At 33.8% G+C, this 16,364-nt stretch overlaps 2 protein-coding genes across 2 annotated transcripts in view; both read right to left on the reverse strand.

The window, feature by feature from the left end:
• The window catches only part of LOC148939157 (uncharacterized), a 459,905-nt gene that overhangs the window by 111,352 nt on the left and 332,189 nt on the right, over nt 1–16,364 (reverse strand). The window lies entirely within an intron of this gene.
• LOC148939161 (uncharacterized) overlaps nt 1–16,364 on the reverse strand; it is a 105,841-nt gene that overhangs the window by 36,904 nt on the left and 52,573 nt on the right. Inside the window, exons 5-6 of the mRNA XM_089106756.1 lie at nt 10,214–10,347; nt 3,216–3,352 (exon numbers count right to left, since the gene is read on the reverse strand). Of these exons, the coding sequence (XP_088962882.1) occupies nt 3,216–3,352; nt 10,214–10,347 (271 nt within the window). The remainder of the gene's footprint in view (nt 1–3,215; nt 3,353–10,213; nt 10,348–16,364) is intronic.

A 16,364-nucleotide genomic window follows, 5' to 3' on the forward strand; every position in this document is an offset into this window, starting at 1 on the left:
AATATCTAAATTATTAATATAAGAGTGGAAATTTGTCCGGCGCATCCTTTCCTCTTCCTAAAACCACATTTTCTTAAAGCGATATCTACAACATGTCTAATTCTAAAGAGTATCATCATACTAAGTAATTTGCTTCCTATAGAAACGAAGTCAATGCCTTTTTGATTATGATTATATTATCTATGATTAAAACATTATCTATATGATTATAATATCTAGAGCGTTTTCAGAAGAAATGATAAAAACATATAAAATTAAAAACAGTTTTTTTTTCCAGTTTACCTAAAAAAGGTTTCAAAGGGCCATACAATCAAATTACTTGACTTAAAATCTAGTTGCCATCAAATTACCATTGCTATGTGGAGAAAAGGTCAAGACGGATTGTCTGAGTGAGAAGTAAATCTGGCATAAACCTCTTTTAGGATTGTATAAAAATGATGTCATTTCCTCTTGTTGATAGATAAGTCTATTATCCATCCGTCCCATACATCATTCCTAGGGCAGAACTAAGGTAGATGGTCATAAACTAAGGGATGATCGAGGTTTTTGGGTTAACCCCTGACGGACAATGCACCCTGGACTTGTATGCAAAAGGGGGAACTGAACCTGCTTGGACTACATATAAAAGGTCTGAATTAGGTTTATATTATACATCAATATAAGGCATAGAGGTAGAACGAAAAAAAAAATAAATCGAAGGTGGTATGGAAACCAAGAGTCCAATACTACTACTTCTACTACTACTAACAACTCACTGCAGCACAAAACCACTTAAGGTCAACACAGCTGCGCACACTCCTCCTCGATCCCAATCTATTCAAATCTCATCTTTACCCCCCCCCCCCCAAAAAAAAAAATCCTAATTTCCTTTAAATCCCTTCTTACGACATTTTCCCACCCCATTCGGAGGACGATCTGATTTTTTTGACTCTAGATCAATGGTTCCAAACGTGGGGCACAGGTTCCATTGGTTTAAAGAGCAAAAAAAGAATCATGATAGATTTGCAATGACGTCACACATTGTAATAGGTGTTGTATACAGGCGAAAATTTTCATTAGTAATAAACATGCCTAGAGGAGGATGTAAAGCTTGCATCACCTTTCTGTGAATTGTCTACTTCTCTTTAAAGTTGTGTACTACTTTGTAAAGTGTGACTTCTTCTCTTTGGAGTCTTATGGTAGCGTTGGCCTATTATCTGGGTTCGACCGGTGGAGGATGTCTAGAGTCCCTAACCATAGAGTTTATGTTTAGAGTATAAAGTGTTTATTTTTACATATAATGCAGTAAATGTTCATGTGACGAGGACAGATACAGAATTCGAACTGATTCAAGTAATCTAAATTGATAGCTTATATTCAGCACAACATGCAGATACACACCAGGACAACTGACAGAACTGCCCTATTTTAGTCTGTCAACTTCTAGGAATTATAGCAAATATTCAGAATTAATATAGTCTGCAAGGAAACGGGCTTTATCTAGGAAATGGACTTTTTGACAGATCCTTAGACTTTAATTATAGTTATAACCCGGAAAAACCTACTTTCACTAAAGTTTACAAGGACTTGAAAAAGGAGACCGTATTTATAGCCTTTTTAGATTCTTCAGGTGAATACGTGTAAAACTTTGAGGAACAAAATCATAATGGCATGAGGGGGGTATCAGGAATTCAGAAATGCCTTGTTGGGGCATGGCCTATAATCGGTTGGGAATCACTGCACTAGAAGGTAAGCCAAAAGGATAATCTTCTGCAATCTGTCATCCGTAGAACATGTCCTAGCCACCTCGACCTTTTTCTCATTAAAACCCTAAAAGTTAGGATAGAACCACAGTTTTGTACAGCTTATTGTTTAAAATACAGTCAGTAAGACGGGTACCCGAAAGAATCCTTGAGAGTTTGTCAGGAAAACATCTAACAAATCCTTCTCCTTCTTTCAAAAGGCTTTGTTTCAGAATTATACGTGACTACTGCCAGCAGTGTAGCTTCCAAAGATTTTCTTAGTTGTGAAAAACACTCTGGGCCGTGGATGCTCTACTTTTAACATCTTCACTGCCTCCAACATCTTTACTAATAATACTGTCACGGTAAGTGAAGAGTCCAAAAAGCCAGGACTAAATACATACTCCGCAATTAGTCAATGCTAGATCGCTTTTTCACCACTGATTCCGTTTTTCAGCTTGGGAATTTATACACAACTTCTTAAGATCGACTAAAATCACCACAAAGAGAAAACTGTTTTTTTTTCAAAATTAAAAATCAGATTAACGACTTTGCAATAATTGGCAAATCAAGACACGATTCTGTCATTCTAATCTTACTTTTGGTAAATGGTAGGCGTCCTTAACTCCAGTCCAATCACTAATATGACAACATTCACATGATGTTATAAGGATACCTGAATGTCTTATTACAGATATTAAATACAGTCTGGAGATTTCGTTAAAATATGAAGAATTTTATAAGTAGTTTGGTAAGTATTCCCTATTTTGTCACACGGCTGGGGGGATCAACTTTTGAGTTTCAGGAACAGCTCTTTTTATAGGATAGAGGAGCTTAGAATCTGGTGTTTGGGAAAGGTGATAAACTATTTTTTTTTCTCTGTCCCTCACAAAATAGTATAATCTCATTTTTTTTTCTTTATGAATGTAATCCAATAGACTTTTTAGCTTCAAATCATGCGATTCTATAAGATTGTGCAAAATTCTGTTAGGCAAAGGGTGCCTTCCAAAGTCCAACCAAAATTAATTTTAATATGGTTTTTTATTTAATAAAATATAATTAATTGTTGTTACAATTAATTACAATGAATTATTTTAATTATGATTATAATTAATTACAATAAATTATAATAACAGATAGCTATTTGTAATTGCTTTCGTCCTAAAATGGCTCATAACTGCAAGTTCATGACATTATATGCTCAAAATAAGCAAAAATGGCTGACATTCTAGATCTTTCTGGACAACTAATGAAAAAATTGACCCAATTTTTATTATCTGGTAGCTTTAGAACACAAATACCAATAACTAATTATAAGTCCTCTGGAGCGTACCCAAAGTTTATAGGAAAGCGTATGCCTAGCTAAAGGGAATAAATAGCGATAAATGAATAACCACATTATAACCAAATCTACCATGATGTGTTAAAGGTTCCCAAATTGAAGAATTAAATATTTATTAGCATATGTAAAAAGGATACAATAAAAATACTTACTCCACGTCTAAAAAAGGGAAAGAAATAGTTTTCCAGAAATCGTAGCCATATTCACACGTGACCTTGAAATGCTCGTCCCATTCTTCTTCTATAAGGGAGTTGTATTGCACACTTATTGTGTTCCACATAAAATTTTTCTAGAAAAAAAATAAAACGAAAATTAATAAACAAGTGACTCAACAACACGTATATATTTAATATTAGCTCTATAACCTAAACATTAAAAACATTTTTTTGTAAACCTGCGTTATACAAAAAAATATATATATATATATAAAGAACATGAAAAATGTCTTAGAAATATGGTTGTTTCGAGGATATATGGGCCAAAAGGCCTAACTAATTATCAAAAAAATTACAAGGGATATTTCAGTTTCAGCAACACTAATATAGTTAGCACTGGTTCTATAATCTAGGCACTAAAAAAAATTTTTTTTAGACCTGTATTATACAAAGAAATATAAGTAACGTGAAAAATGTCTTAGAAATATGGTTGTTTCGAGGATACATGGGCCCAAAGGCCTTAAAAAGACAACTGATTGTGTTTCACATAAAGTTTTTCTAGAAAAAAAGAAAATTTGTAAACAAAGAATGCTTTAGTTTCAGAAACACATATACAGTTGATAATAGTTCAATAATCTAGGTATTAAAAAAAACTTTTTTTGTAGACCTGTCTTGTACAAATAAAAATATGAGAAACATGAAAAATGCCTTAGAAATATAGGTTTCGAGGATATATAGGCCCAAAGGCTGAACACACTGACTGTGGTCTACATGAAGTTTTTCTAGAAAGAAAACAACAATTAATAGACAAAGAATGCTTTAGTTTCAGAAACACGAATATAGTTAATATTGGTTCTATAATCTAGGGATTAAAACAATTTTTGGTCGATTTCTGCTATGCACAAAAAATATGAAAAACATAAAAAATGTCTTGGAAACCTAGCTGCTTCGAGGATGTATGGGCCCAAAGGCCTATTCACCTACGTGCCTTCCTCCTGCTATGCTTTTTAAGGGGTGGGGACTAAAATACCTATCCACAATATGAAAAGACTAACTACTCACTGCAACACTAAGCCACAGGAGCTCAACACAGCGATGCATGCTCCTCCTCCATCCCAACCTATTCAAAGCCCCCCCCCCCTTTTTACAACTTCCCAAAAATTTCTCAATTAGCTTAATTTTTTTATATTATCCTCCCGCACTATTCAAGGACGGCCTACTTTTCGCTTGGCCCAAGACGCGTGGCCGACAAGGACAACCTTTGGGAATTTGTCAGCCTTTATCTGCGGACCGTGTCCAAGCCATTTCAACCTTTGTCTTATTATAGTCCAAGAAAACGGGATAGGATCACATTTTTCATATCAAAATATCCAGGAAATTGATCAAAAGAATCAATTATTCTTCTGAATAGATTTAAATGAACAAAATCCTTCTGAAATTAAAAATGTTCTGATGTTGATTGGTTATTCCATAATAAAGCTATTCCTTTTATATTAAAAAGGGTGTTCCATTTGAGAAAACGTAGTTTCATCTCTATGGAAAAAAGCAGGATTACTCTTTTACAATATCTTTATACAAATTAATAATAACAATTGAAATTATTAGTTGAATAGTAAAAAAACTCCAGGTTTCTGACTCTGAAAGGAGCGGAAATTATTTTAGGTTTTGTTTAATGCGAATGTCATGCGAGAAGTTTCTTTTGAAATAGATTTTTTGCTCCCAATTGTTTACAAAATTCACGAAAAGGGACTGTGTCCTCAGGTTCAGGTTATTAACTTCTTAAACTTCCAATATTTGTTTCAGACATACTTCTGAAGGTGTTGAACTTTTAAAGTCTGTTAAAATCGAAGTTATGACTCTTTTGTTTATATAATGAATTTTCTTTCTGCTATTTGGAGCACATCATGAAACTAATGAAGCTGTTGTTTGGCAAAATTGAAAAGATTTTCCGCCGATATATTGCGATTTTTCTCGCCTCGGATTTCTTATGAAGATAAGGTACCAAGGACAGTGAAAAATATCTGATTGGGTGAATTTTCTAAGTGGAGACTTATACTGTCATACATACCTTAAAAAGTTAGGGGGAGCTGGAATCGAATTCTTAGTGAAAAAGACCTCCATATGCAGTGGTAGCTCTTACCTCTCTTGTGCCAGAGGCCAGATCTTGGTTAAACCCCCCCCCCCCCCGTATCTCACACAAAATTTTTAGCCAGACCTTAACAAAGTTTTCATTTATTTACACAGTTATTTTGAATTTATCAGCTAATTAATAATTTATTCAATTATTATTTTTTAATCTATTATTTAAAATGTTTAATAGTCATTATTTAATTATTTTTCAGTTAAAATTTTTTTTAATTATTAATAAATTTAATTTATTAACTGCGCCCTCTACTATACCTAAAAAATTCTAAAAATTACCAAATGATTATAACCATTAGAGTTTTATTTGAAATTTCGCAACCCTAGAATTTCTACGCCCGGGGAAAGGGCCCCCTCTGTCCCCCTGAAATTTCCTCTGCTATATGCAGTTATCCAGTATGGGTAATGGCAAGCTACAAATTTAAAAAGAAGAAACGTGGGTGAAAAATCAGCAAAAAAAGCTAAAAACATATAATACAAAAAAAACATATAAAAAGCATATAAAAAAAAAAACATATAACAGCAAACAGCTTAAAAAGGTGTATCTCTCCTTTGATGTCTTATTTGTTTTTGGGAACCTACAGATAGTTAATTTTTTGCTTTTACGAACGAAAGGGTTGTCAAATTCAACTAATTAGCTTTGATTTTTTATGCTACTGTTTGAGGCGGCAACACTGACAAAATGCGGTCATCTTGGAAAATATAATGCGCAAGTTTAAGCGTAGTGTATAGTGTACTGTATAAGTAGTGTATAAGTTTTAAACTATTTTATAAAACCATTGACAATTCTCTATGCATTTAATATTTTTTTTTATCGAAAATTAACTGTTATTCTATAAATTTTACAATTATTGATAATGGTGGGGAAATCAGGGGGGGGGGCTCGTCTTGAAAATAGTAATAATCCTATAAAAGGTGTATTCAGTGAACAGGCAACAATGATGATTTGCCACTCTTCACCGGTATTTTTTTCCGTTAGACGTTACAAACTTCTGAAACTTCGAATTTTGTTTCAATATTAGTTCGAAGATTTGTAATTATGGGCATTTGTGAGGAAACTGGGAATGGCAGGGGGGGGGGGGCTCTTTCAAACTAATGCACATGTATTTTGATTCCGTATAGGGTCAATTTGGCGAACGATCAACAACAGTGATGCACTACTATTCTCCGCTAGGGCTTTTTCTCCGTTTCAGATTCGATGGTGAAGGGGAAGGGTTAATAATTTCAGGAGTATAAATTCGAAACAATACAAAAAAAAATGGTCAAAATATGAATAATTACAGAGAAATGTGGACTATATGTGAAATATATAAAGATGGATCCCCCTTCAGCTCCCCCCTCTTTATGCTAGAGTTTGAAATTTTTCCACCAATGCTTCAAGAAAGAATTATATTCTTATAAAATAGCAACGCAACAAAAGTTTCACAATGCCTCAATCAGCTATTTAATTATTTATTCAACTATTAAATTATCAATATCAGTTAATAAATTAAATATAAATTAAAATATCAATTATTTACATTTGCTTTAAACAATCCTTAGTTTATTGAAAGGCTATCGGGGAATAAAACACCTACAATTACCAACTGGCTATGTTTCCTTCAATATAAAATGATGTTACTTAAGCACATGCTAAACTTTAGGCTAGAGAGAAGGGGGTTGAGGGGGCGGCAGCCCTCATCACACACAGGATAATATCTGTTACTTTTATCTTTAATGTTGGTCTTTACTTTCCTTTGAAGAACTTATTTTTTCTTCATCAAACAGTTCGTGGTAACGAACTGTAAGTAAGGAGCGACCCGGCTCAATGGTAACTGAAACTCTAGAAAACGGGTTATTGATACCAATAGATATATCAAAAGAATCAAATTTCAATGCTGATTTCAAATATATAACTTTCATCAAGTTTAGTACTACATATCAAAAGTTACGCGCCTGAGAAAATTTGGCTGATTTTCAAAAAAAGGGGGAAAGACCCCCTAAAAAATTATATAACCTTAATGAAAATCACACCATCATATTCAGCGTATGAGAGAACCCTACTGTGGAAGTTTCAAGCTCCTATCTACAAAAATGTGGACTTTTCCATTTTGTGCCAGAATAAAGATCACGGATGCAAGTTTATTTGTTTGTTTTTTTTTTTTTTTGTTTTTTTTTTCCCAGGGGTGATAGGATCGACCCATTGGTCCTATAAAATCTTGGGAGGGCTAAATTGAAAGGAAACTAAAAGTTATATTGCCCTTTTTAAGTGACCAAAAAAATGGAGGGCAACTAGGCCCCCTCCCACGCTTATTTTTTTCCCAAAGTCACCCGATCAAAATTTTGAGATAGCCATTTTGTTCAGCATGGTCGAAAATATCATAAATATTTCTTTTAGGATGACTAAATCCCCAAAGTTCCCAGAGGGAGGGCTAAAAGTTATGAACTTTACCCAATGTTAACATATAGTATTGGTTATTGGGAAGTATACAGAAGTTTTCAGGAGGTTTTTTTTCTGGTAGTGGGAGGGAAGGGTGGGTCGGTGGTTATGTTGGAGGATCTGTTCATGAAGGAAGTTTTCATGGGGGAAGGGAAATTGCCATGAAGGGGGCGCCGAACTTGCCAGAATTATTTATTTGTTATTGTGAAGTATACAACCAGTATAAGGAAGTATTTTTTCTTGAGGAGGGGGGTGGCAAGGGGAGGGGATTAATCGGGGAAAAAATTAAGGGGTTGATGTTTCTGGTGGTTATGGGAAATGTCGATGCAGGGGGCGCCCGTTTTACAAGAATTATTTAAAAAACGATAAGAAATTAAATAAAAAAAACAAGTTTTTTCAACTGAAATGTAAGAAGGAATATTAGAACTTAAAACGAACAGAAATTATAACGTATGTGAGGGGGTTCTCCCCCAAGTCAGTACCTCGCTCTTTACGCTACAGTTTTTTTTTAGTGCTTTCAAAAGAGCTATCTATTCTAATTAAACGGCCTTTGTGATTCAGTGGTTTCTTAATAAAATTTTTTTATAACTTTTAACGTAAAGAGTGTGGTATTGACTAAGGGGAGAACCCCTTCATATAAGTAATAACATATACGTAATAAAAAAAAAAAAAAAAAAACAAGCGATACGGCTCAATATTAATCGAAACTTTTAAAAACGAAATTTTTATGTCAATAAATGTATCAAAATAATTTGTTTATAATGCTGATCCTAAATATATAAATTTTATTAAGTTAGTATTACTCATCAAAGGCTACGAGCCTGAGAAAATTTACTCGATTTTTTAAAGAGGGGGAAAACATCCCCTACAAGTGAAAGAATTTTAATGAAAATCACACCGTCATATTCAGCGTATCAGAAAACCCTATTGCATAGGTTTCAAGCTCATATCTGCAAAAATCTGCAACTTTGTATTTTTTGCCAGAAGAAAAATATACGAATATAGAAGTTAGTTACGTAAGTTAATTTGTAAAGACATCCATTTAGCAAAAGAAAAGTAAAATTTTTATACAAATAAAAGCTGCATTAACTAAAAAACGATCAGAAATTAAATAAAAAAAACAAGTTTTTTAAACTTAAAGTAAGGAGCGACATTAAAAATAAAAAATCCACTTTTTTTGTACTTATATTACAGGGGCGGTTTACTAATACCCGCCTCTATATGTAATATATTTTTTTTTTTTTTTTTAAAAAATAAATTGTTTATTATGATTAAGAATAGATATTAAATATCGAGGCGGTGAGTAAAACCCCGCCCCTGTAATAAAAGTAATAAATTATTTTCGGTTTAAGTTTTAATGTCGCTCCTTACTTTCAGTTTAAAAAACTTGTTTTTTTTATTTAATAATAAAGTAAGGCCGATGAGAGCAATAACACTTTAGTTATAATTTCGAGGGACTTTTCTACTATTCGTAAATTTTTTTGTTACTTGTTACCAGTCATGGTAACCAGTGTTGTCTATAACTGGGAGGGGTTGTATATAAGGCGAGTGCCACTTAAAGTTCTTTTTTCAGTTGAAAATAAATTGCTATCTATATACAAATGAACGGGGGGGTATAGGGTTAAATATAAACCCAATCCCTGGGTAAGACACGGTTGCAATTTTACTTAACATAGTAGCTTTAACCTAACAGGCTAAAAAATGTCCATTTTGCAAAATATACCTAAAATTCCATCAAAGAAATCAAGGAGAAGAAAAAAGTAGGACTTAAAGTAGAAACATACCCAAAATGCAAATGACAATCTAGCCATAATTTCTAGTGTTTTTTGTGTGTCTAGGTCTACTTTCTGTTAGCAGACCTGTCAAATAAAAAAGAAAAAAAGAACGAAAAAAAATCTACACGACTGATGTGAAGAAATTCAAAGCAGTAAAAAAAGAAACTTCTAATCTCAGGTTATAGAAAGTCGGAATATCTGGCTACCAAACATGTTTTTTGTTCTCTGACACACATAATAAATAAATTCTTGCTTTACTATCCATTGGTTGTTTGATAGAGTTTAAAGGCCTTTATTTACTTTTTTCTATATAAATAACGTGCAAATCTTGCTTCTATAGTAAGTTGGCTCAATATGATGGTCAACAGAAATCTATCTTGTTATTGTAGTTGAAAAATTTACGTTTTGCACAAGTAATAAAGAAGTAAAACATCACTTAAACCAGGCTGGTCCCCCAGCAACAGAAACTTCTCAATAGTTTGTTCTTTTCTATAAAGAAAAAAAAATATCATATAAAATATAATATATAAAATATGTAAAATATAGTTTACATAGATATAAAATATATTATATCATTTATACAAAATATATTATATAAAAGTATATTTTATATAATATGTTCTATATAATTTCATATGAAATATAAAATAAAATCTTACTGTTGGTTGTTTTCGACTATCCATATTATGCGTATTTCCTCCTAAGGTTCCACATCTGTTTAGTTGAATGTAAAATTCATACCAATCTCTGCCAGTACCGTTTATATAAACGCAGCTTGGATCATAGGCATACCCTGAAAAAATAAAATCTCTATATGCCACAATCGTCAGCTATGTCAAAATCGTGCAGAGTCTTACGCCAGAGACCTGAAGCTATTCATCGCAAAGTGAGTATTTTTTTTTTTTTTTGTATTAGACAGTAGGTGCCGTGCTTTTAAGAATTCTTTCCCGATCCTATCCAATGTGTATACACTACAGGTAATTTTAGTTTGCCCCTTAGTCTAGTCCTTAGTAATAAGGGCTTTAAGTTTGCTCCTTAGTCTAGTACTTAGTAATAAGGACTTTAAGTTTGCCCCTTAGTCTAGTCCTTAGTAATAAGGACTTTAAGTTTGCCCCTTAGTCTAGTCCTTAGTAATAAGGACTTTAAGTTTGCCCCTTAGAATATTCCTTAGTAATAAAGACTTTAAGTTTGTCCCTTAGTCTAGTCCTTAGTAATAAGGACTTTAAAATTGCCCCTTAGTAATGAAAATCCATAAGTGCTTGATATATTGCACCAATACAGCTAATTCAGCTGGTAGTCCTTAGTAATAAGGACTTTAAGTTTGCCCCTTAGTCTAGTCCTTAGTAATAAGGACTTTAAGTTTGCCCCTTATTCTAGTCCTTAGTAATAAGGACTTTAAGTTTGTCCCTTAGTAATAAAAATCCATAAGTGCTTGATATATTGCACCAAAGCAGCTAAATCAGCTGATAGTCCTTAGTAATAAGGACTTTAAGTTTGCCCCTTAGTCTAGTCCTTAGTAATAAGGACTTTAAGTTTGCCCCTTAGTCTAGTCATTAGAAATAAGGACTTTAAGTTTGCCCCTTAGTATAGTCCTTAGTGATAAGGACTTTAACTTTGCCCCGTACTAGTTAAAAATCCAAAAGTGCGTGATATGTTGCACCAAAGCAGCTAAATTAGCTGGTAGTCCTTAGTAATAAGGACTTTAAGTTTGCCCCTTAGTCTAGTCCTTAGTTTTAAGGACTTTAAGATTGCCCCTTAGTCTAGTCTTTAGAAATAAGGACTTTAAGTTTGCCCCTTAGTAATAAAAAATCCACAAGTGCTTGATATATTGCACCAAAGCAGCTAAATCAGCTGGTACTCCTTAGTAATAAGGACTTTAAGTTTGCCCCTTACTCTAGTCCTTAGGAATAAGGACTTTAAGTTTGCCCTTAGTCTAGTCCTTAGTAATAAGGACTTTAAGTTGGTCCCATAGTCTAGTCCTTAGTAATAAGGACTTTAAGTTTGCCCCTTAGTAATAAAATAATCCATAAGTGCTTGATATATTGCACCAAAAGCAGCTAAATCAGCTGGTAGTCCTTAGTAATAAGGACTTTAAGTTTGCCCCTTAGTATAGTCCTTAGTAATAAGGACTTTAAGTTTGCCCCTTAGTCTATTCCTTAGTAATAAGGACTTTAAATTTGCCCCTTAGTCTAGTCCTTAGTAATAAGGACTTTAAGTTTGCCCCTTAGTAATAAAAAATCCATAAGTGCTTGATATATTGCACCAAAGCAGCTAAGTCAGCTGGTAGTTCTTAGTAATAAGGACTTTAAGTTTGCCCCTTAGTCTAGTCCTTAGTAATGAGGACTTTAAGTTTGTCCCTTCGTCTAGTCCTTAGTAATAAGGACTTTAAGTTTGCTGGTAGCTTAAATTAGCTAAATTAGCTGGTAGTCCTTAGTAATAAGGAATTTAAATTTGCCCCTTAGTCTAGTCCTTAGTAATAAGGACTTTAAGTTTGCCCCTTAGTAATAAAAAAAATCAATAAGTGATTGATATAGTGCACCAAAAGCAGCTAAATCAGCTGGTAGTCCTTAGTAATAGTAATAAGTAAATTAGCTGGTAGTCCTTAGTAATAAGGACTTTAAGTTTGCCCCTTAGTCTAGTCCTTAGTAATAAGGACTTTAAGTTTGCCCCTTAGTAATAAAAAAAATCCATAAGTGCTTGATATATTGCACCAAAAGCAGCTAAATCAGCTGGTAGTCCTTAGTAATAAGCACTTTAAGTTTGCCCCTTAGTCTAGTCCTTAGTAATAAGGACTTTAAGTTTGTCCCTTAGTCTAGTCCTTAGTAATAAGGACTTTAAGTTGGTCCCTTAGTCTAGTCCTTAGTAATAAGGACTTTAAGTTTGCCCCTTAGTAATAAAAAATCCATAAGTGCTTGATATATTGCACCAAAAGCAGCTAAATCAGCTGGTAGTCCTTAGTAATAAGGACTTTAAGTTTGCCCCTTAGTCTAGTGTTTAGTAATAAGGACTTTAAGTTTGCCCCTTAGTCTAGTCCTTAGTAATAAGGACTTTAATTTTGCCCCTTAGTCTAGTCCTAAGTAATAAGGACTTTAAGTTTGCCCCTTAGTAATAAAAAATCCATAAGTGCTTGATATATTGCACCAAAGCAGCTAAGTCAGCTGGTAGTCCTTAGTAATAAGGACTTTAAGTTTGCCCCTTAGTATAGTCCTTAGTAATAAGGACTTTAAGTTTGCCCCTTAGTCTAGTCCTTAGTAATAAGGACTTTAAATTTGCCACTTAGTATAGTCCTAAGTAATAAGGACTTTAAGTTTGACCATTAGTAATAAAAAATCAAAAATTGATTGATATATTGCACCAAAGCAGCTAAGTCAGCTGGTAGGCCTGAGTAATAAGGACTTTAAGTTTGCCCCTTAGTCTAGTCCTTAGTAATAAGGACTTTAAGTTTGTCCCTTTGTCTAGTCCTTAGTAATAAGGACTTTAAGTTTGCCCCTTAGTCTATTCGTTAGTAATAAGGACTTTAAGTTTGACCCAGATTAATAAAAAAAATCAATTAGTGATTTATATATATCACCACTAGCAGCTAACTCAGCTTGTAGTCCTTAGTAATAAGTAATTTAAGTTTGCCCCTTAGTCTAGTCCTTAGTAATAAGGACTTTAAGTTTGCCCCTTCGTCTAGTCCTTAGGAATAAGGACTTTAAGTTAGCCCCTTAGTCTATTCGTTAGTAATAAGGACTTTAAGTTTGTCCCTTAGTAATAAAAAAATCCATAAGTGCTTGATATATTGCACCAAGAGCAGCTAAATTAGCTGGTAGTCCTTAGTAATAAGGACTTTAAGTTTGCCCCTTAGTCTAGTCCTTAGTAATAAGGACTTTAAGTTTGCCCCTTAGTCTCGTCATGAGTGATAAGGACTTTAACTTTGCCCCGTCCTAGTTAAAAATCCATAAGTGCGTGATATGTTGCACCAAAGCAGCTAAATCAGCTGTTAGTCCTTAGTAATAAGGACTTTAAGTTTGCCCCTTAGTCTAGTCCTTAGTTTTAAGGACTTTAAGCTTGCCCCTTAGTCTAGTCTTTAGCTATAAGGACTTTAAGTTTGCCCCTTAGTAATAAAAATTCCACAAGTGCTTGATATATTGCACCAAAGCAGATAAATCAGCTGGTACTCCTTAGTAATAAGGACTTTAAGTTTGCCCCTTACTCTAGTCCTTAGGAATAAGGACTTTAAGTTTGCCCCTTAGTCTAGTCCTTAGTAATAAGGACTTTAAGTTGGTCCCATAGTCTAGTCCTTAGTAATAAGGACTTTAAGTTTGCCCCTTAGTAATAAAATAATCCATAAGTGCTTGATATATTGCACCAAAAGCAGCTAAATCAGCTGGTAGTCCTTAGTAATAAGGACTTTAAGTTTGCCCCTTAGAATAGTCCTTAGTAATAAGGACTTTAAGTTTGCCCCTTAGTCTATTCCTTAGTAATAAGGACTTTAAATTTGCCCCTTAGTCTAGTCATTAGTAATAAGGACTTTAAGTTTGCCCCTTAGTAATAAAAAATCAATAAGTGCTTGATATATTGCACCAAAGCAGCTAAGTCAGCTGGTAGTTCTTAGTAATAAGGACTTTAAGTTTGCCCCTTAGTCTAGTCCTTAGTAATGAGGACTTTAAGTTTGTCCCTTCGTCTAGTCCTTAGTAATAAGGACTTTAAGTTTGCTGGTAGCTTAAATTAGCTAAATTAGCTGGTAGTCCTTAGTAATAAGGAATTTAAATTTGCCCCTTAGTCTAGTCCTTAGTAATAAGGACTTTAAGTTTGCCCCTTAGTAATAAAAAAAATCCATAAGTGCTTGATATATTGCACCAAAAGCAGCTAAATCAGCTGGTAGTCCTTAGTAATAGTAATAAGTAAATTAGCTGGTAGTCCTTAGTAATAAGGACTTTAAGTTTGCCCCTTAGTCTAGTCCTTAGTAATAAGGACTTTAAGTGCCCCTTAGTAATAAAAAAAATCCATAAGTGCTTGATATATTGCACCAAAAGCAGCTAAATCAGCTGGTAGTCCTTAGTAATAAGCACTTTAAGTTTGCCCCTTAGTCTAGTCCTTAGTAATAAGGACTTTAAGTTTGTCCCTTAGTCTAGTCCGTAGTAATAAGGACTTTAAGTTGGTCCCTTAGTCTAGTACTTAGTAATAAGGACTTTAAGTTTGCCCCTTAGTAATAAAAAATCCATAAGTGCTTGATATATTGCACCAAATGCAGCTAAATCAGCTGGTAGTCCTTAGTAATAAGGACTTTAATTTTGCCCCTTAGTCTAGTTTTTAGTAATAAGGACTTTAAGTTTGACCCTTAGTCTAGTCCTTAGTAATAAGGACTTTAAATTTGCCCCTTAGTCTAGTCCTAAGTAATAAGGACTTTAAGTTTGCCCCTTAGTAATAAAAAATCCATAAGTGCTTGATATATTGCACCAAAGCAGCTAAGTCAGCTGGTAGTCCTTAGTAATAAGGACTTTAAGTTTGCTCCTTAGTCTAGTCCTTAGTAATAAGGACTTTAAGTTTGCTCCTTAGTCTATTCCTTAGTAATAAGGACTTTAAATTTGCCCTTAGTCTAGTCCTTAGTAATAAGGACTTTAAGTTTGCCCCTTAGTAATAAAAAATCCATAAGTGCTTGATATATTGCACCAAAGCAGCTAAGTCAGCTGGTAGTCCTTAGTAATAAGGACTTTAAGTTTGCCCCTTAGTCTAGTCCTTAGTAATAAGGACTTTAAGTTTGTCCCTTTGTCTAGTCCTTAGTAATAAGGACTTTAAGTTTGACCCTTAGTCTAGTCGTTAGTAATAAGGACTTTAAGTTTGTCCCTTAGTAATAAAAAAATCCATAAGTGCTTGATATATTGCACCAAGAGCAGCTAAATTAGCTGGTAGTCCTTAGTAATAAGGACTTTAAGTTTGCCCCTTAGTCTAGTCCTTAGTAATAAGGACTTTAAGTTTGCCCCTTAGTCTAGTCGTTAGTAATAAGGACTTTAAGTTTGTCCCTTAGTAATAAAAAAAATCCATAAGTGCTTGATATATTGCACCAAGAGCAGCTAAAGTAGCTGGTAGTCCTTAGTAATAAGGACTTTAAGTTTGCCCCTTAGTCTAGTTTTTAGTAATAAGGACTTTAAGTTTGCCCCTTAGTCTAGTCCTTAGTAATAAGGACTTTAAATTTGCCCCTTAGTCTAGTCCTAAGTAATAAGGACTTTAAGTTTGCCCCTTAGTAATAAAAAATCAATAAGTGCGTGATATATTGCACCAAAGCAGCTAAGTCAGCTGGTAGTCCTTAGTAATAAGGACTTTAAGTTTGCCCCTTAGTCTAGTCCTTAGTAATAAGGACTTTAAGTTTGACCCTTAGTCTATTCCTTAGTAATAATGACTTTAAATTTGCCCCTTAGTCTAGTCCTTAGTAATAAGGACTTTAAGTTTGCCCCTTAGTAATAAAAAATCCATAAGTGCTTGATATATTGCACCAAAGCAGCTAAGTCAGCTGGTAGTTCTTAGTAATAAGGACTTTAAGTTTGCCCCTTAGTCTAGTCCTTAGTAATAAGGACTTTAAGTTTGTCCCTTCGTCTAGTCCTTAGTAATAAGGACTTTAAGTTTGCCCCTTAGTCTAGTCGTTAGTAATAAGGACTTTAAGTTTGTCCCTTAGTAATAAAAAAAATCCATAAGTGCTTGATATATTGCACCAAGAGCAGCTAAATTAGCTGGTAGTCCTTAGTAATAAGGACTTTAAGTTTGCCCCTTAGTCTAGTCCTTAGTAATAAGGACTTTAAGTTTGCCCCTTAGTAATAAAAAAAATCCATC

Source organism: Artemia sp. Qi Xiang Cuo, chromosome 21 (genome assembly GCF_049724085.1).
Source record: "Artemia sp. Qi Xiang Cuo chromosome 21, ASM4972408v1, whole genome shotgun sequence".
Taxonomy (NCBI): Eukaryota; Metazoa; Arthropoda; class Branchiopoda; order Anostraca; family Artemiidae; genus Artemia; species Artemia sp. Qi Xiang Cuo.